The 22,123-nt window shown below is 34.0% G+C and overlaps 1 protein-coding gene across 11 annotated transcripts in view; it reads left to right on the plus strand.

Annotated features, from left to right (window-relative positions):
• The window catches only part of LOC137387289 (zinc finger protein 345-like), a 129,594-nt gene that overhangs the window by 57,491 nt on the left and 49,980 nt on the right, over positions 1-22,123 (plus strand). For 6 of the 11 annotated variants that reach the window (XM_068073649.1, XM_068073652.1, XM_068073653.1 and 3 more), the window contains 5 exons: positions 5,855-5,911; positions 11,337-11,393; positions 11,789-11,851; positions 14,438-14,494; positions 19,994-21,733. The exons of 1 other annotated variant lie outside the window; for it this stretch is intronic. In XM_068073649.1, the coding sequence (XP_067929750.1) occupies positions 5,855-5,911; positions 11,337-11,393; positions 11,789-11,851; positions 14,438-14,494; positions 19,994-21,501 (1,742 nt within the window). In that variant the 3' untranslated portion in view covers positions 21,502-21,733. Of the gene's footprint in view, positions 1-5,854; positions 5,912-11,336; positions 11,394-11,788; positions 11,852-14,437; positions 14,495-19,993; positions 21,734-22,123 lie in introns of those variants that run through there. 4 more of the 11 variants (XM_068073654.1, XM_068073655.1, XM_068073650.1 and 1 more) reach the window with 3 other exon arrangements.

Here is a 22,123-nt window from a genome sequence, read left to right on the forward strand (position 1 = left end):
AAAGAGACGTTGGACAGAAAGTTTATTTGTATTTAATATATAATAGCATTTGCTATTTTAACTTTCAAACTACATATCATGAGAAAAGTGTGTCGTGTAGTTGAAATAGAGAAAAGAGAGAAAATAAAAATAACTGTAAAAGTGTTCAAGCTTTGTCAAACAACTTTTAAACTTCATATCAGGAGAAAAATGTTTTGTGCTGGTCTTTTAAATGAATTTAAAAATAATAAAACAACTACAGAATGGTTTAGATGTAAATGTGAAATAATTAGCAAGTAATAGCTAAATTAAGTATTCTTTGCTACGATTACAATAAAAGATGATTCGGTAATAATACAATTAATATGAACTGAGAAAACAAAATAAAAATTCTGAGTATGTTCAATCAATAATAAAAATTTTTGCATAGAAGTGTGTGTGTATAAAAAAGGTTACTGTTCTACCAGAAGCTATCCATCAAAACTTTGAATACGACGATACTGGTACCTCTCGATACTGGTACAAATGTAAAAATGAGATATTGTACTGTCTCTGTCTGACCGAATGGTGAGAGAATGTCGAGGCTCTTCTTACGAAGCTAATATAATTGCGTGCGTGCAAAGAATTTGCCTTGACCACGGATACATACGCTCTCTTACTTGCGAACATTCAAGTTATGAACAACGGTACATACGAACATGTCTGCACGTATGTCCGGCGCTATTAGTGACGGTATTACCGATGTTTTAGCGGCGGAAAGAGGCACTACTCAGAAGCACCACCCAGCATCCACCTTCCTCTGCCCAGTTCGTTGCAGTGCATAAGTGCGTGTACGTATCTCCAGTGCGCAAAGAACTTTTTTATTTTTACTTTACGTATTGTAAAGGAATTTGCCAGCCTTTACTTGGCTTGATCTAGACTAATAAATAAAGAGAAAAGAGTGCGTGTAGTTTCATTCAGCTTTTTATTAGCGAAGGAAATTTCACTAGCCGAGGAGCCTACGGCTATCTGCTCACCTCAACTAAGTGAGCACGCTCCTTTATATACAATTATATCAACCGTTCCGGCTAACGGCAAACGATCAGAACACCGGCTAACAAGATGAATAAATAGGACCGCTAGCGCATTGGTATGACAACAATATAAGTGACGATAAGTGATAGTGTTATGACGGGATATCAGATATAACAATAGCATAACAAGTGAAACAACGATATAATAAAAGGACAACACATAGAAAAAAATAAGACAACAACGATAAGTGATATCATAACGATTAAAACAACGATATAATAAAAAAGACAACACATACAATAAATAAGAAATTCAGTGTCATGGCCCGGCGTCCACCACAGTATTCTCTCCAATTTATTAAATATTTTTTCAGTACAAACCAATACAGGTTACTTATACAAGCCTTAAACATACTTATATAAACCTTCAATATACTTATATAGGCCTTAAACATAAATTATTATATAAATTATAGCCCTGAAGCAACTTACGAATGAATTCACCTTGCGAACGATCGTTCGGAACGTGACTCGTTCGTAAGTTGGGGTCGTCTGTATAGCTGTTAAACCTTACGAAAAACTGAAAATAGAAGTTCAAGAAAACATGAACAAGCATCGTGCTCATAAAAATAATAGAGTTCATTGTTTCAAATTATACGTCATTTAGCGTGTACATACGGTATACGGTAACAACCTAGATCATTATGCCTTGTATGGCTCAGTGATAGAGCGCCTGGATTTCAGACTTTCGGTAGCAATCTCTGTGAGTTCAAATCCATCAGATTGCGGAATTTTAATAGCTATAGATGAACATAGACAACAACAAGTACACAGACAAACTTCATGTCTATATTTCTCAAAGTATGTCTGTATGTCGTATAGCTGTTTTTCATTCCGGCTATAGCTTTTAAAATCTCGCTTACTGACGGATTTGAATCCACGACAAATGCGTCGATGGGTCTTTGATCCGGATGCTCTACAACTGAGCTAGAACGCCATAGCAATCAAACACGTTTTCATATAACAGATCTATACACCATGCCTGTGCTAATTATTTTAGCCTTAGGCTTTCCACCAAAGATTTTGAGATTTGTTCGCTTCGGAGCATGAACATAAATTCGGTACTCGACTAAACCGGAGCATGCGCATTGCAATTAGCAAAGCTCCGGAAACGCATGAAAACAGATAAGCATTTTAGGCTTCATAAATTCTTTACAAAAAGGGAGGAGCCATCTGGGACGACGTCTCCTCTACCGAAGATGTTTGCTAGGAAGATAACTCCTCTAGTCGAGACCCTAAATTGTTTTGGAAGATTCTTTTAAGAGATTCTTTTTTTACTCCTTTAAAGATGTAAAGTAAATAGGCCATTGCTGTTTATATTTTCTTTTTTTACTCCTTTAAAGATGTAAAGTAAATAGGCCATCGCTGTTTATATTTTCTTTTTCCTACGATTTTTGATATAACTGATCTGTTGCATTTTTTTCTGGTTCATTATCATTTTTTGCAATTTTTAGGATTGTCTCTTAACCTTTAATATTTTTGATGTTTAATGAGCCAAACGTACGAAATGTTTACTTTTGGTTTCTTTTTCCATCACCATAATTAGAAAACCTTTTATTAAAGTTAAACACGATCTGTATCTACCCATTTCTATTTATAGTATGCAGTATACAGTACAGCTTACGGTGTACAAATGTTGAAAAAAATACTTGACCGAAGTATTTCTCCGAATTTACCGAAGCTTTTCTCACCTTGAAACGATTAAAGTCTACATAATTTTTTTTTAATGGAAAAAATTATTTTGAATCTCGAACAACTCGGTTAGCAATGCTAGAACAACCTAACACTTAACCTAGCGGGTAACACATAATAGCCTTCTGGAACGGATTATGTTTGAGAACTGAGGCTCCACTGTACGTTATTAAAAGCTATACGTCGCTGAAAGCTGTGAACTTTTAAATTTACAGTGGTTTAAAAACCTTTACAGTTGTTTTATAATTTATTTTTAATTTAGTTCTGCACAAAACCTTATCCTCATGATATGAAGTTTGAACGTTACAATTTTTTGAAAAAGTTTGAAAACCTTAACAGTTGTTTTTATTTTCTATCTTAATTTATTTCAATTACACAGAAAACTTTTCTCATGATATGTAGTTTGAAAGTTAGAGTGGCAAATGTTGTTATATGTTAAATACAAATCAATTTTCTGTCCAAAGACTTTTTTATTACCCGGGCAACGCTGGGTGGCACAGCTAGTATATATTAATATATATGTATAACATATATATAACTTATATGTCTACATACATATATTAATACCAGGTGAATACCCGGCGTTGCCCGGATAATAAAAATCTTGGCACAAAAAATTTATTTTTATCTAACATACATGTATAACAACAGTTGCCATTCTAACTTTCAAACTTCATATCCTAAGAAAAGTGTTTCGTGCAGTTTAAATAAATTAAAAGAAAAATAAAACAACTAAGTTTTTAAACTTTTATAAACAACTTTTATATTTTACTTATATATACTTATACTTACTTATTATATTTAACTTTTATATTTATTTAGCAAAATAGACTGCTGTTTAGAGAGACTAAGCAAATCGTTGCAAAATAAACATTGAATATGTGTGCTTCACTTTTAGCTCCCCTTTCACTTTTGGCTCCCCTTTCACTTTTGGCTCCCCTTTCACTTTTGGCTCCACTTTCACTTTTGGCTACCTTATCCTTATGGTACAGCCCACAAATTAAAAAATATAAGTCAAGTTTTTCCTGTGTGTATGGTCAAATGGGTGAGTTCAGAAAAATCGCTGCAAATTGGATTTGAACTCACCACCTCCAGTTCTGCAGACATCTATTTATCCTATACACTGCGCTGTCCAATTGGCTATATGATGGAATAAAGTTGGCTCATACTTAAAATGTATGCCAATCTTTCATGGCTTTATGATAAATAATGCAGCTAGCGTTATGCAATCACTATATACATGTATATCAATCTTTCTTCTACATATATATATATTTAAATGTGAAAGTATGACTGTCCTTCCAGCTATAGAACTTAAAATCTGGATATTAAAATTCTGTTTTCTAGTGGATTTAAACTCTCTACGAATGCATCGACAAGGTTCATATGCGTACACTGTACCACTGAAGCACCGCGACTCAATGATCAGTTGTGCTATCATATACCACATAATCCATGCGCGTGCTAATTATTTTAGCCTTAGACTTCTCACCAAAGATTTTGAGATTTGGTCATCTTGGAGCTCGAATATAAATTCGGGTCTCAACCAAACCCGAACATGCGCATTGCAATTAACAAAGTTATGCGTAAAGCGTATGTAGTCACTATCTATATATGTATATATTTATATATATATATCACAATATATATCAATCTATATTTTTTTTTCAAAGTATTTGAATGTCTGTCATTCCGGCTATAGCACATGCTGATTATTTTACCAATGTGGCCACGTGTTACGATGCCGCTGTTGAAAATATTTTTCTAAAGGTTTACTTATTATATCTAGGGTCAAGGCCAATTCTTCCAACACGGACAATTATATCGTTTTCGTGGGAAGAGCCTCGACATTATCTCTCTGTTCGGTCAGACAAAGACAGTACGACATTTCATTTTTGTATTTGTACCGGTATCAAAAGGTACCAGTATCATCGTATTCAAAGTTTTGATGGATAGCTTCTGGTGTAACAGTAACCTTTTTTATACACGCACACTTCTATGCAAGAATTTTCATTGTTAATTCTACATATCCAGGACTTTTATCTTTATTTTATATTTATATATATATATATATATATATATATACATGTGTATATATATATACAGTGAAACTTGGATAACTCGAGCTTCGTGCCGAGCAAAGGTGTTCGAGTTATTGAAGCGTTCAAGTTATCAGAGCACTGTCACAAATGTATGTATTTATCAGTAGATACGTGTACAAATGCAAACTATATATAAATCAAAAGCATAGAATGCTTGTTGCAAGTTAAGGGGACTCTCATGTAAAGTTTAAGATTTTTTTATCAGAAAGTATAAATATATTTCTATTACTTGAGATTTGTCTGTTGTTTCAGGTGATGTGACTGCCAGGACGTTTTTAGATTAAAATAAACAAAACATGACCGCAGTTAAAGCGCTCAGAATAAAGACATCTTTTTCTTTTGAGCGTTTTAACAAAGATCAATTTTGCAGACTTTATTTTAAGCTCATCCGAAGGTGTCCACACTTTCCCTTGCTTTCGATGGGCCATTGCCAAGCGAATATTTGGTAAAACTTGACCTTTTGCAAACCTTTAGAAAAGTCGTTAACAAAAATATTTTGCCGATGATGATAATAAGGGCCGACCAAAAACTACTAAAAGTTCATGTTTATCTCTATGGCTTGGAATAAAGTGATATTATACAGCAATAAAGACCGCCTCCGTAGCCGTTGGGCAAAAAACTGTTAGAGTTAAAGATGTTGAGGTCGAGTCATCTAAAGAAGTTTGTCGTTGCGTGAGAACGGACCAAACAAATTCGTTCGAGTTAACCATGTGTTCGAGCTATTCGAGGGCGAGTTATCCGAGTTTCACGGTATACATATATTTTGATATATGTATTGATATATATATACTTATATACATTATATTATACATATATCATATATATATAAATATATATTATATATATATTTACATATATATATATATATATATATATATATATATATATATATATATATATATATATATATATATATATATATATATATATATATATTAGGTGGTATTTGATAGATAGAAAAAGCCTTTTGTATAGTTGTCTCTAGATGAACTTTTATCTTTATTGTAGTAGTTGCAGAATTGAGAACAGAATCTGATGATGGTGCTGATAATCTCTACCCAATTGGTTAGTTAATGATTAACAAATAATATATATTAATATTGATTTACATTATCCCACGACCAAACGAGCGGGAGCGAAGTTTGAGAGTTTTTATGATAAATGCATGTGCACACAACTTACAAAAATTATTCATCGACAAAGTCATAAACCCTTGTCTCGAAATCTCATCAACAAATTTAACCATCGTTTTGTAGAGTCGTTAAAGTATAATAACGATACAAAACACATATAAGCCTATTTAAATATGTTACCAAGTTTTTGTAAATTGTCGACAGTCTCTTAAAACTTACCCATCTGAACGGATTATACACAAATAGACAGATTTATTTGGCCGAAAATCGTTATTAAAACTTGCTAAGCCTTACTTTTATCAAAGTTAAGACCAGAAATTGAAACGCCGAGCGACAGAGAATAGAACGATAAAGTCGTGCGCATTTCACGAAAAAATAACGTGCACATTTCACCAGTCTATAGCATTGTCGAATTGCCGAAGGTTTCTGTAATTAACGTAGGAGTACTGAAATCATTTCATTTTTGCCGATTTCAAAGTAACTGACATTTTAGACACTTTTGAGTACTTTGGTATTCTAACCGATGTCCAACGCAGTGTAAGTAAAGGAAATGACGATGATATTTTTTTCTAACGATTCTTATGAGATTATTACAATATTTAATTATAAGTTTGGATGACTACAGAACAATGACTACGTGATACAGATTTTCTAAAAATCTATAGAAATATCACAACTTCTTGATATTGCTAGCTATGACGTTTTTAAATTAAACAAAATTGTGCATTGGTTTTGTATTATTACTATATTAATAATATTGGTTATTCTAATAATATCTGTGCATTTTACTTCTAATATTGGCCAATATTGCATTTCTCCTATTGCAGGGGGAGAGATATAAACATGTAATTTTTTCCTTTCATTATTGCTATTTGTTGTATATAATAACACCCACACCCAGTACATTACAGCTACCATTGCAGTTATTCTATTGCACTGCAGTGCCATTTGACTGCTAATATTACATTTCTCAACCATCAGTACCCTTTTTTTTCCAATATCTCTTTGGTCGTGGGCTGTATGACAGTGGAATTTCTATTATATATGGATCTCAAAGTTTGTGTGTCCACTGTGATTTTGTGAGTCGATGTGTCCAGTTATAGCTATTAAAATCTTGGAATGTTTCATGAAATCCTGGAATATAGTTTTATCCCACGACCAAACAACTGCGAAGCGATTGTTTGGGAGATTTATGATAAATGCAAATGTGACACAACTCATGAAAATTATTCATCAACACCGTCGCAAACCCTTGTACCAAAATCTAATCAACAAATTTAACCATTTTTAATGGAGTCGTTTAAGTATAATAACGATATAAAACACATATAAACCTATTTAAATATGTTACCAAGTCTTTATTATTTGTAAAAAATTTCCTAAACCTTACCCATCTGATCGGATTATACATAAATAAGCAGATTAATTCGGCCCAAAATCGTTTTTAAAACTTGACATGCCTTATTTTTATCAAAATTAAGTCTGACAAACGAAACGCCAATAAAGCCGTGCGACAGATAGTAGAACTATTAAGCTGTGCGCAATTCACAAGAAAAATGTGCTCATTTCACCAGTCTATGGCATTGTATAATTGCCGAAGGTTTCTAATATTTTTCCGTTTTTAATATCTTGCAAAAATATTTAATTATAAGAATAATTATTCGGTTTTATAAAATTATTATAAGATTTAATTTTTAGAATAATAATTCGAATTTATTTATCGGAAGATTTCTGTAATAAACGTAGACCGTTTGAGGCGTAGACTGATTTACAGGTACGAAATTGTGGTACACAGTTTATCAGCCTATGTTTTTTTTTGTCCAATTACCGAAGGTTTCATTAAATTATTTAAAACGTTAGCCAAAGTTCTTTACATCTTATGTACAAGCTAGGGCCGAACTACACTGCCCCTTTATGACGACAACATTTTTTATTTTGCTCCAGTTTGCAGAAAACTTCCAGACGCGTGAATGCTCATACTTGCTTTCTGTTACAGATCGCTATCAAAACCATTTTACATTCAACACAACCAACTTTCAAACTGTTTATATTACACAGCAGCTTGCCATTCTACTTCTAATATTGCATTTAAGAATTATAATAAACATATTTCCTTATTGCTGTTGTTAAATTACATACATTACAGTAGGTTAGGCCTACAGCTTCAATTAATATTTATTTTTTTGTTGTAAAACATAGGTTTGAGATAGTAGTCTCTGTCAATTCCTGCTGACAACTACTTTTTCAACAACCAGCACTACCCTTTCTTTTTTCCATGATCACTTATTCCATTATCAGGTCGTGGGCTGTATGACAGGTAATTTCTAGAAATTTCCTGTCATACAGCCCACGACCAAAGTGATATTGGAAAAAAGAAAGGGTTCTGATGGTTGAGAAATGCAATATTAGCAGTCAAAGTGCGCTGCAGTGCAATAGGATAACTGCAATGGTTGCTGTAATGTACTGGGTGTTATTATGTACAACAAGCAGCAATAATGAAAAGAAAAGATTATATGTTTATATCTCTTCTCCGCAATAGGAGAAATGCAAGATTAGAAGTAAAATGCACCAATATTATTAATATAGTGATACAGTAATAATAGAAAACCAATGCACAATTTTGTTTGCATTTCAAAATGTCATAGCTAACAATATCAAGAAGTTGTGATATTTATATAGATTTTTAGAAAATCTATTTAACAAAACTATTTAGAAAAATAATAACAGTAACATATTGCCCAACATTGGTCACTATATACTTCAATCTTGTAAATTCGAATGCTTATTCTTATAATTAAATCTAATAAAATTGGATAATTGTTCTTAATCTTCCTATAATTAAATGTTGTAATAATCTCATAAAAATCATTAGAAAAAATATCATCGTCATTTCCTTTACTTTCACTGCTTTGGGCATCAGTTGGAATACCAAAGTACAGTGCACCCTTGGGATGCTATGTTGATCCGTTTGAAAGTTGGCATCGTATAGTGGAAAAGCCCTATGTAGGATATAGAAACGCTTGTAATTATACAATGCAATAAGAAATGGTAAAAATCGTCCAAAATTTTATAAAAATGCTGTACATATTGAAATTTAGTAACAAAATAGTATGTTAACTTTAGTAACTATAGTTACCTACAGTAGCTGCATTGTATTAAGGGCACCTAGTCATTGTGATCTGCAAAACTGTCAAATGCAACATCATGTGTGTACGAAATGCAGTACGCATGGTAAGGAGTTGTTACTATCAAGACGTACGTACAACATAAGCTTTTATTTCACTTCAAATATGTTTAGCTTATTAAACACACATTCAAAGCTAATTAAAGCTGAGTTTCAATATGTATTTTTAATTATTTCACTAAGTTTTAACTTTTCATCACTATAATATTTTCGCTTCCCAGCTTTTACTATAGCCTTTAGCGAGTCTGGTTAAAACCTTTTTAAACCAAACTTGACCGTAAAAGCTGCGCGTTGCAATTCTCAAAAGCGGAACCTCGTACACTTGAACATATAATGATGGCCATCAAAAAATGAAATTTTATTTACTATACATACAGTAGTGTACGCACATACCTTTGGAGTAATGTGACTTGAGCTCTTGATCTAGTTTATTATTTTTGGGTCGTGAAAAGCAGAAATACCCAGGAAGATACAGCTTTGCTGCTGGTACAGAGAGTGCTCGAAGAAAATAAGCTAACTTGGTGCGGATTATCACTTATTGAGGATGACGCTTGCTCGTGCACTGTAAATGCTGGTGCAGTGCAGAAAATTGCTAGCTAGCTAACATTTTTAAAAAGGATTCAGAGAAGGTTGTACAGTAGTTTGTCTTGAATGAAATGTGCACAAAAATTAGTGTGACCATACAGACAAAAGTTTGTACGTATTTATACCCTAAAGGGTATGGTTTTAGCAAGTTCTAAAAAGTAATAGGAATGCGTCAACTATCTTGAGTAGCTAGTTATATATGAGTTACATACATACAATGCTTTCTATTTACGTAGCAAAAAACAGGCCCATCTGCAAAAACATGGTTAAACAAGAAAATAAAACATAAAATCAAAATGAAATAAATAAAACATAAAATGTATTGAATAAAGCACTAAAAACATGCCACGCAAAGATAAATAATGATATGTATTGTTTTTATGAACCAGTTCACATCGGTAAATTAACACATAACACTTTTCTGTCGATGTAGGTCTTTATGTCTCTTCTACATCCTATGTATTGCTTTCAACTCGTCAGTCGTAAGCTCCTCCTTGTGCTTGCTTTAACGAATTTCTTATTTTTGATAATTGCAATTGTTGATTGGTTGCGACCATATTTCTTGGCAGTATTAACAATATAATCGTCTTTTTCCTATTTATTTATGACCTCCAACTCTGTTGTCATGAAAATCATTTTTCCTTTGTTTTTTAAAGGCATTATAACGCTAAAAATGGATACTCGCTCTCGATTATGTGCTTTTCACAAAGTTTCTCAGGTGGAACGCTGACCTGAAAGAAGTCGGTCATCGTGTCTCTTCTAAATGTTGTGAAAATGGTTTCGGCAAACAGCATTTCGGCGTCTTTGTTATTTCGATGTGCGTTATGAGCACACCGACTGCCAAATTTTAACTCGGGCGAAACTTTTCTCGAATTCGTATGGTGAAATAAAGTTCGTATAGCGAGGTGAAGATCTCACGATGTTCAACTTTGTAGGGTGAAAAAATCGTATATCACGGTAATCGTATCTCGATGGTGCACTGTACTCATAAGTGTCCAAAATGTCAGTTACTTTGAAATTGGCAAAAAAGAAACGAACTTTTCAGTACTTTTACGTTAATTACAGAAACCTTTGGCAATTGGACCATGCTATAGACTGGTCAAATGTGCACATTTTTTTTTCGTGAAATGCCCACAGCCTAATGGTTCTATTCTTGGTCGCTCGGCGTTTCGTTCGCCGGTCTTCATTTTGATAAAAATAAGGCTTGTCAAGTTTTAACAACGATTTTAGGCCAAATTTATCTGTCTATTTATGTATATTCCGATCAGATAGGTAAGGTTTAGGAAATTTTCTACAAATAATAAAGACTTAGTAACATATTTAAATAGGTTTATATGTGTTTTGTATCGTTATTGTACCTAAACGACTCCATTGAAAAATGGTTAAATTTGTTGATGAGATTTCGGTACAAGGGTTTGCTACGGCCTTTGACGAATAATTTTCGTGAGTTGTGTGCACATATGCATTTATCATAAATCTGCCAAACAATCGCTTTGCTCGTGTTTGGTCGTGGGATTAGGTGGTATTTGATAGATAGAATAAGCCTTTTGTATAATTGCTTCTAGATGAACTTTTATCTTTATTGTAGTAGTTGCAGAAGTGAGAACAGGGTCTGATGATGGTGCTGATAATCTCTACCCGACTGGTTAGTTAAGGATTAACAAATAATAATAATATAGATTAATATTTATTTACTTTAAATATATATATTTAGAGAAAATAACATTTACAATAAAAATAATATTGATTGTAAATATATATATATATATATATTTACAATAATTAGTTATTATAAATATATATATTTACAATAAATAATATTTTTTCTGTATATATATATATATATATATACACGTCACATTTGAACTGTTTTGAATATATATATATTAGAGATATATATTGATTTATTGGTATATAAATTGATATATGTATTGATATATATACACTGATATATGTATTGATGAATATATTAAGCAGTATTTGATATAGAATAAGCTTTTTGTATAATTCTCTCTAGATTAACTCTCATTTTTATTGTAGTAGTTACAGAAGTGAAAATAGAACCAGAATCTGATGATGGTGCTGACAATCGCTACCCAACTGGTTAGTTAAAGATTTATCAGATAATTATGAATCAGATATTATCACTAAAATACTAAATCTTACCAAAGTTGCAGTTTAAGTGTAAGTACTGGGAAGGAGTTGTGTACTAGTTGTAGGATTTGATTAACTACTACAGATCCGTGAGAGCTAATAATACGCGAGTCATTTTATGAAAGTTGTGACCTTTGATTGCAGAATGTACATTAATTTTTAGTTATATATAATTTCTATAGCAGATATGTTCATGACATTTTATATACTGTAAATGAAATCATTCAGTGGATCTAGAACTTTGGAACCTAATGAGTTTAACATTATTCAATGTATCTACATATATACAGTCAAACATGGATAACTCGTCCACGGATAGCTCGAACACATGGTTAATTCGAACATTTCCTTTGGTCCGTTCCCACGTAATGATAAATTGCTATAGATAACTCGAACTCAACACTGTTAATTCGAACTATTTTTTTGCCCAACGGTACCGAAACGGTTGTTATCGCTTTAGAAAATCACTTTATTCAAAGCCATAGAGGTAAACTTCATCTTTTCGTAATTCATAAGCGTCGTTATTACCACCATCGGCAAAATATTTTTGTCAACGACTTTTCTAAAAGTTTGGTGAAATTTGATTTATACTGTGATACGATGAATAGCACGGGCTAGCCGGGTCACGCGCGCAAAGATTTTCGCCACGCACATACAAAACAAAAATCGCATGTTGTTTTTGTTTTGTATGTGCGTGGCGAAAATCCTTGAGTGTGTGACCCAGCTAGCCCGTGATGAATAGTTTTCCGACGTTGATTCCGTGTTGAATCAACGTCGGAATGTTGAATGTTTAAAACGTCTCAAAAATTGTTGTAATTAAACGTATACGTTGTCTGAGCTACAAAAAACTATTCATCGTTTGACCTAAACACAGAATACGTGTGTAAATTCAATAAGTATCTATTAAAAAAGCGTGAGTGATATAGAATGTACCGTAAAACCTCATAAAACTTCTAATTGAACTGCCTCGGAGTGTTGCTCTTAACGAATCCCAGGTAAAGTAAGGTTATCTGCATAAACTTCAAGAAAAAACGGCAAAATTGATCGTGGGTAAAACCCCAAAAAAAAATGTCTTTTCTTTTGAGCATTTCAACAACTATCAAGTTTTGCCAATGTCAATCTGAAAAACGTCCTGGCAATAACATCACCTCAAACAACAAACCAATCTCAAGTGATAGAAAAATCTCTACACTTTTTCATGAAAACGTTTTAAACTTTACATTAGAAGCATTTAATTTGAAACAAGCCATTTGTGCTTTTGATTTATATTATAGTTTGTATATGTACATGTATCTACTAATAAATAAGTAATTATATGGACTTGTGACAGTGCTCTGATAACTTGAACGCTCTGATAATTCGAACACTTTTGCTCGGTCCCTTGAAGTTCGAGTTATCCATGTTTGACTGTACATGTATTTACACAGCTTTCATAAATTGCGAGTCATTATATAAAAGTTGTGACCTTTGATATCAGGTGGTATACTGACTTTCTAGTCATGTATATTGTCTGTAGCATATATGTTATGACATTTGTGTAAATCAAATCATTCAATGTATATAGAAATCTGAAACTTAAAGGTTGTCTTGCAACAAAATTCACATTACAGTTATTTGGTATTAAAAGATTCATCATGGCTTACTCTGATGTGTTGTAGGTACAAAATATGTGGAAATGTGATTACAAGCTCTTAAAAGCTCAAAAACGAACAGTTAATCGCAGTCATCACGAAACCACCGTAGATTAAAATCAGTTTATTTCTCTGACGTAGTCATTACATTTGGTTATTCTTTTGTCACGTGATGTTCGCACGTAAATTGAAAGGCCAATTAAAAGGCTCAATATAAAACTTATCGTAGCACTAGTTTATGACAAACACTTCGAGTTTTACCGAAGACCCCATATCAAATATAGATGCTCGCTACTTTACAGTTTTGTTTTGGCTTGGTCTAATTGTCTAGTCGTATTCTGATCATGTGACCCATACTTCGCAAATAATTTCTGCAGCACTTTTCGATTATCACAGGTGACCAACAGGCTCGTCATATTTATCAGACAATGACATGTACTCCTTCGAGCTAAGGTTAGAAAATTAAACGAATTTTCACGGTAGGTTATAAGTTGTCAGTGCTGAAAGTGACAGCCTCACAATGACGATGAAATAGACTCATAAGGACAATAGACATGGTTTTATTGAATGCGTGAAGTATATTTGTGAAAATATTTCGACGAATGAGGTTACTTGAAAGTGTAAACAGTAGCCATCTTGTACAACTTACGTCCCATTGGAGCCGTTTTGGAAAGAGATTCTAATCTACGGCGGTCTCGTTATGGCCGCAATCAACTGTTCGTTTTTTAGCTTTTAAGAGCTTGTAAATCACATTTCCACATATTTTGCACCTACAACACAGCAGAGTAAGCCATAGAAAATCTTTTGATACCAAATAACTGTAATGTAAATTTTGTTGCAAGTCAACCTTTAATGAGTTGCAGATATTCAGTGTATCTACTAATCTACATGGTTTATATTGTAGACATTGAACTTACTCTAGAATCGCAGAGTTCATCAGTCAGCACACACAGTGATGAAGGTAAATACCCTACAAGATGAATTTATTTGCGGAGTTATATTTCGCGAAAATTGCCATTTCACGCATATTCGCGGCTGAAAACTGTCACTCTCTATGAAGAGTTAACTCTATTACGTCTAGCAATAGAGTTAACCCCACGCATGCACACGTTGCATGTTTCGTTTTCGTACTTGTCGAGCGTGCTAAGCTATAAATTTTTTGCTGCGTTCAGAGGTTTTCACGAATACTCATAGATTTGGAGGCCTTTGATGAACCAACAATTTGTGGTGAGTAATGAGTTTTTCACATTTACTAAATTAGTTGAATTTTACTTTGGTTCTTCGGTAAAACGCAATATTTATTTTTTCCATCCCTGCTGCTTCATTATTTGTTTTAGCGTGAGAGAGAGATTTTTCAACATACACGGAAGCACAATGATAACAAGGGTGGTAGATGTCATTCTTAGAAGATCACCAATCATTCAGGGAGGTCTTGAAATTGAGGTAGAAGTGACCGCAGCTGCTAACAAGGGGAATATATCTGTTTTAAAAAAGGAACAAAAACGCCTTTACGAGCAAATCTTTGGCCAACCGGCAGAACTTTGCAATAGTAAGCCACGAGGAGAGTTCTGATGATAACTTCCTTACCAGTCATGTAGTAGCGAGGGAATCGCCTTTAACATCTACCCAAGACAGTGACAGCAATATAGAGCTGCTATTAACAAAATAACTAGTCAGAGAGCACCATTACACGCTAGTATTTACTTATTAAGAGTATCAGTTTAATTTCATATCCAGACAACCGCCATATGGGCTAAACTGTTTTTATTTACTCTATTCATCGTTTGTAAAATTTTATTTGCATTTGAAATATTTTATTTTTACACTCAAGTTTGTAATAAATTATAATATATCTATACATAAAATAAAATATATAATATAATCATGTTTGCTGCAGCTATATCAAGGAGTTGTTGTCGATGAAGGGGTCTAGGTTGACTGGTTGCTTCTCTGAAAAGATTCCTGCCTTGGTGAATATTAGTACTTGTCTCTAGTATTTGTAATCGGAATAGGTTCTGTTTCATTCTCAATCTGCAGTAAACACAAAAAGGAAAAAATATTAAAAACTGAAAAGGAAGTACAAAAACAATAGCTGAAGTATTTAATGAAAGCGATCAGTTTTTAAACAAAAGAATTAACTAACGCAGTTAATTATGGAAAAATGTATCTGCAAATCAAATACATACCATAATGTCCAGATCGGAATCATGATTGTCCTCAACTTCGGTATTAGAGGTTGATGGAGTTGATTTCAATGTAAAAAGACTGTAAGAGAGATTTTTGCGATGACGACGCCATGCTGAATAACTTGTGAAAACCTTGAATAATTTTGTAAATAAGTTTGATGCATTGGCAATGGGGCTAATTCAAAGCCCTGGCGATGATTTTGAAAAAGTTTTTGAACTCGGCTACGTTTAGTACATCTGCCTAGCGGCTATTTTTGCAATGACGCCATTCTGCATATCTTGACAACCTTGAATAATTTGGTAAAAAGAATTGATGCATTGGCTATGGGGTTAACTCGGAGCCTCGGCGAGTGTTTTGAAAAGGTTTTTAGAACTCAACTGCGTTTAGTATTTATGCCGAGCGGCTAGTTTTTAATTTGAGGCAGTAGTTATTATCCCTTGTGATTAAAAATAGAACTAACTATTAGCGGAATTTAATAATTCGCGGAATTGACTGTTCGCGAAATCGCGAATTTTTATATCCATCGAATAATTTATATTCTGTAGGGTAATTTTAACTCTAAGGCTTTCCACTTTTTTCGTTAACATTTTGAAAGCTACACCATAGAAGTAATTAATAACTGTCACAGGCTAATTAGTAGTTCCTTGTTTAACACGGTCTTGATACTTTGAAATACATATACTATATTAAAACGGTTTACCTTTACGATGGTTTATGAACAAATAGCTTTAAGCTAACAGTTGCACTGGAAGCGCTTGCGGCTAAAAATTCATCATAATTTGTGCAAAATGCAACACATAAAGGTTATGCTCTGCCAAAAAGTGGTTGGAAGCAAATATTGATGAGTACAGCAGTGCAGAAGAGCTGAAGTCAAAAGACAGTGTGGGAGGTATTGAACAACCAGAAGATGTTCATTCCATCAAAAGCAACGATCAGAACTCAACTGGCCAAGCGAACGAAGTAAAAATTTTGGTTTTTGCATGTATATTGAGTATGCATATTTATTAAGATAACTTAGACATGTTGGAGGAAACTCTGCAGTTACATTGAGAAGGTTTAATATTGCTCCAATGAAAATAGAGGGCAACTATAGGTTACATTCACTTCGCCTGTAAAAGAGCCAAATTTATCTTCCCAAATTCTAACAAGCCATTTGAAAACTACAACGCCAGCCTCTATTTGAAGGCCATCTCCAATTGACCGCCACTATAAAGTAGGGGTTGAAAAATAGAGTGCCAAGTCGTTCAATTAGAGGTTTTACGGTATACAGAAGATGGCCATAGATATGATTTTTATATAGAACATGGTTATATACCATTGTTTCATTCCGTTTGTTGCATTCATTTGGACTTATTTCATCTTCCTCTAGCTGTTCAATACATTTCACAGTGTTTTCAGACCTCAACTCTTTCTGCACTGCTGAACTAGTTAATCTTAGTGTCTAAACATTTTATTTATCGGAGCAAAACTTTAATGCCCAGCCATCTAAAATACAAACTTTGCATAAAGAAAAACTTAAGAGTCGCATGTCTAACTCGCACATACATGCGCAGCACAAGTTATAGCATAAAAATAGTAGTACAATATCTATCACAATTATTGGAGCCGAAAATTAATTGTTATAATACAAATTTACAGACAAATGGAAGGATTTCAAAAGGTATATCGCTATGAGAAGCAACACAGGTTTGGTATGCTGGGACAATTCTCTTATCACTATACAGTCGGTTTTGGTATAGAAAGGTTTAAGTCATATGTTTATCTCTAAGTGTTATAACAGAGAGTAGGCATCCTATTTTGGTAATTGCGTTAGTTGTTTACGATTTATGTACTGCCTTCAAATTTATCCTTTCGTGCATGAAGACTAGTAGAAAGCTCAAAGAGCTTGTTTTACATTCTAACATGCACAATAAATATGTCTTTCTTATAGACGTCCTTTTTTGATTTGAGTTTGGAGCTGGTCTGGTTTTACCAGACTGACATCTCAATGTGTTCATCACTAGTTTGAACACTTGTATATTGTTACAAGGCTTTAACTCTTTCTCAACACAACATCTACGGGTGTAGTTATTTCTAAATGTACTACCCTAGGACACTTATATTTCGCTAGTATTTAGTTTCGTGAGTGGCATACAGAGTAAAATTTCGCTGCAACTTAATTTCGCAAATCTGATGAGTGCGAAAATATAATGATGTGGAAATAAATGCAGTGGAACAAACATAATTATATTTCTCAGGTTCGGTTGGCCGGGAAAAAAAAATTTCAATTTGGGACTAGTTTGTAATTGTGAGCCGCAGGTAGAACTGTATGGCCGAGATCGATAATGCAATTTGATCGCTTGCTGCCATTTGTTTCTTGAACTACTGTAGAATAGAATTTAATTACGCTAAAAATTTTAACATTTTGTCACAATTTAGCTTGTTTTTATATTAACGTATTTTAATTTTAACGATCAACGGTGTTGTGTATAGGTATTAACTTTAACGTTTTTCCAAACACTCAACTGCTGCTCATAATTGCTGAACATTTTTATTACAGTAATTACAAGTTGTATAAAAATACATACCGTACATGATACAGCTGCTAGTAATACTACAGCTACAGATACTAGCACAGTGTGTAGTTATTATAACTTCTTCTCTTCCTTTTTTATTAGTGTTATTTATCAGAGCTAACTCTTTCTTTATTGCCTCATCTTCTGAATCATTACAAGTTATTGAAAAGGTGTCAGTGGTGAATCCAAACCTTTCCAGAGCCATGCTGCTTGTGTAGTACTGTGAGAGTCAGTATGTTTTATTTTATTTCAAAGCGCGGTGCTCACCGCATTGATTGATGTCCCCAGCAAACAATAGCGCTACTAATGTGTGTGCATTGACATCAAATTCCTATCATTATAAATCATTATTAATAGGAAAATAATCATGATTAATTGCAAAATAATAACGTAATAAATTTTGACAGTCAAATTATTTTGTTGGTTTATAATTTAACGATGCTGTAGCGGTCGTTAAAAACGTGAAAATAAATGACGTTATAAAATTCCATTCTACAGTATCAATGAACAAAGCTATTTAATTCCGCGTTTTCGCTCGTTCGTTATGATAGTTTAGTTTCGCTCATGAAATTTTCATGAGAGGATGACTCCGCGAAAACGCGAAAGTTAGATGAGGGGAATACGTAAGTGTCCTAGGGTAGTTAATAGATAATGTAAAATTTTTGATTAATATTCATTTGAAAGAGAGTAGCATTTTGAAGAATCATTTGATAAGAACGTAGATGACAACAGGTTTCCTGTTTGTTTGAGCTTTGGACATGTTAAGCTCATGATTTTTATGAAGACGTTACCAAAGCATGAAATACCACCTGTCAACGCAACATCTATGGTTGTAATTCCTAATTGAACTTGTTAATGAATAATGTAATATTTGTTATTCGTATCTATTTGAAAGAGAGTAGCATTCTGGGGAATCATTTGAAAATAATAAGGATGACAACAGGTTTCCTGTTTGTTTGAGCTTTGGATATGTTTAGCTCATGATTTTTATGAAGAAGTTACCAAAGCATGAAAGACTACTTGATGGCTCAAACTGAGAGTTAACTTTTGGCTTCAGACATAAAATTTTATCTCTATCAGTATGTCACATGATGGAACTCCCGCCTTCTGGTTCAAGTTTGTTAGCTTCAACTGCATTTGAACAAAACTTTAGCGAAACACTGAATCTTACTTTTCCATCATTTTAAAATTGTTTTAGTAGCTTTCTCCCCACTCTTCATGTTAGAATTTATTAAGTACATGCTTACAAAACTATGTTTTTTTTATTAACTATATGCACCATCCGATTGCGAGTACATCTCTGATGAAACCGTGCAGAATGCATCAGTTTAATAAATAAGGATACATTTATACCAAAATACATGTAGAAGTTGTTATTGCTACATGTCTATATCAAGGCTGTGGCTGATATAAGATGCATACAGAAAGATGAACATCTTTTAAGTTTAGTCACCCATAAAATCCCTTTTTTGGTAAATGCTTTACACCTGATACTTAGTCTGGACAATTTTTGGCACATTTAGATATTTGTACCTGAACTTACACTTCACATTTGTATTGTTACGCAAGCTAAGCATATTTGTGTTGAGGACTCCGAAAATTCTATATTACTTGCAGGGTTTGATCGACACTTTTGTGACAACAATACTTGAGTATGTATGGTACTATAATTGAGACAGTGTTCCACTTATCTCACAAACTGCCAACTTGTATTACAGGTGAATATTCTGGTAGATTTACTCACCGCAGTACGCGAAAAAGAGACATGGAGACCATGGAGACTCATAATAGAGATAACCTGTTTCAGTGTGAGATGTGCAGTAGCAGCTTTTCTCAGCGCAGTCATCTAACAGAACACATGCGGACTCATACTGGAGAAAAACCATTTCAATGCAAGATGTGTAGTAGTAGCTTTTCTCGACGCACTAATCTAACAAGTCACATGAGGACCCATACTGGAGAGAAACCGTTTCAATGTGAGATTTGTAGTAGTAGCTTTTCTCGGCGCAGGAATCTAGCAAATCACTTGAAGGCCCATACTGGAAAAAAACCATTTGAATGCGAGATTTGCAGTAGAAGGTTTGCGCAGAGCTGTAATCTAAAAGAACACATGAAGACTCATACTGGAGAAAAACCGTTCCAATGCAAGGTGTGTAGTAGTAGCTTTTCTCGATTCAACAATCTAACAAGTCACATGTCGACCCATACTGGAGAAAAACCATACCAATGCAAAGTGTGTAGTAGTAGCTTTTTTCTATGTAGTGGTCTAAGAAGGCACATGAGGATTCATACTGGAGAAAAACCATTTCAATGCGAGATTTGCGGTAGTGGCTTTTTCCAGCGCAGTCATTTAAAAATTCACATGAGGACTCATACTGGAGAGAGGCCATTCCAATGTAAGATGTGCAGTAGTAGCTTTACTGTTCATAGTCATTTAACTAGTCACATAAGAACTCATACTGGAGAAAAACCATTTGAATGCGAGATTTGCAGTAGAAGATTTGGGCAGAGCAGTCATCTAACAGGGCACATGAGGACTCATACTAGAGAAAAACCATTTCAATGCAACATTTGCAGTAGTGGCTTTGTCCAACGAAATAATCTAAAAGTTCACATGAGGACTCATACCGGAGAGAAGCCATTTCAGTGTAAGATGTGCAATACTAGCTTTGCTGGTCATAGTCATCTAACTAGACACATGAGGACTCATACTGGAGAAAAACCATTTGAATGCGAGATGTGTAGCAGTAGTTTTTCTCAGCGCAGTCAACTAACAGAACACGTGAGGATTCATACTGGAGAAAAACCGTTCCAATGCAAGATATGTAGTAGTAGCTTTTCTCGACGCAGTCATCTAACAAGTCACATGAGGACTCACACTGGAGAGAAGCCGCTTCAGTGTAAAATGTGCAACGATACTTTCACTTGTCAGGATAGTTTTCTAGACCACATGAGGACTCATACTGGAGATAAACCATACCAATGCAAGGTGTGTAGTAGTAGCTTTGCTCTACGTGGTGATCTAACAAGACACATGAGAACTCATACTGGAGAAAAACCATTTGAATGCAAGATTTGCAGTAGAGGGTTTGCGCAGAGCAGTAATCTAACAAGTCACATGAGAACTCATACTGGAGAAAAACCATTTCAGTGTGAAATGTGTAGTAGTACTTTTGCTCGCCAAGATAATCTTCTAAACCACATGAGGATTCACATAGTACTCTAACAAGATACAGGAGGATTCATACTGAAGAAAAACTGTTCCAATGCAAGATGTGTATTAGTAGCTTTGCTCTACGCAGTGATATAACAACACACATGAGGACTCATACTGGACAAAAACCATTTCAATGCAAGATTTGCATTAGCGGCTTTGACCAACGAAGTAATCTAACAATTCACATAAAGTCTCATACCGGAGAGAAGCCATTTCAGTGTAAGATGTGCAGTAGTAGGTTTGCTTTTGATCGTCATCTAACAAGACACATGAGGACTCATACAGGAGAGAAACCATTTGAATGAGAAATATGCAGTACAAGGTTTGTACAGAGCAGCTATATAAAAATTTACATGACACACACTGGAGAACAACCGTTCCATTGTAAAATTTGCGCCAGTAGTTTTGCGCAGAACAGTAATCTAACAGAACAAATCCAGACTCATGCTTCAGAGAAACCATTTCAATGTGAGATTTGCGATAGTAGCTTCACTTTGCATAGTAGTCTAACAAGACAATGAGGACTTCTACTGTAGTAACAGCTTCACGCTTCAGCCCCATGCAAGAATTGCAGAAGTAGTTCTGCTCAAAGCTGTCATTTAGCAAAACGCATGATGACTCATAGTTTAGA

Source organism: Watersipora subatra, chromosome 2 (genome assembly GCF_963576615.1).
Source record: "Watersipora subatra chromosome 2, tzWatSuba1.1, whole genome shotgun sequence".
NCBI lineage: Eukaryota > Metazoa > Bryozoa > Gymnolaemata > Cheilostomatida > Watersiporidae > Watersipora > Watersipora subatra.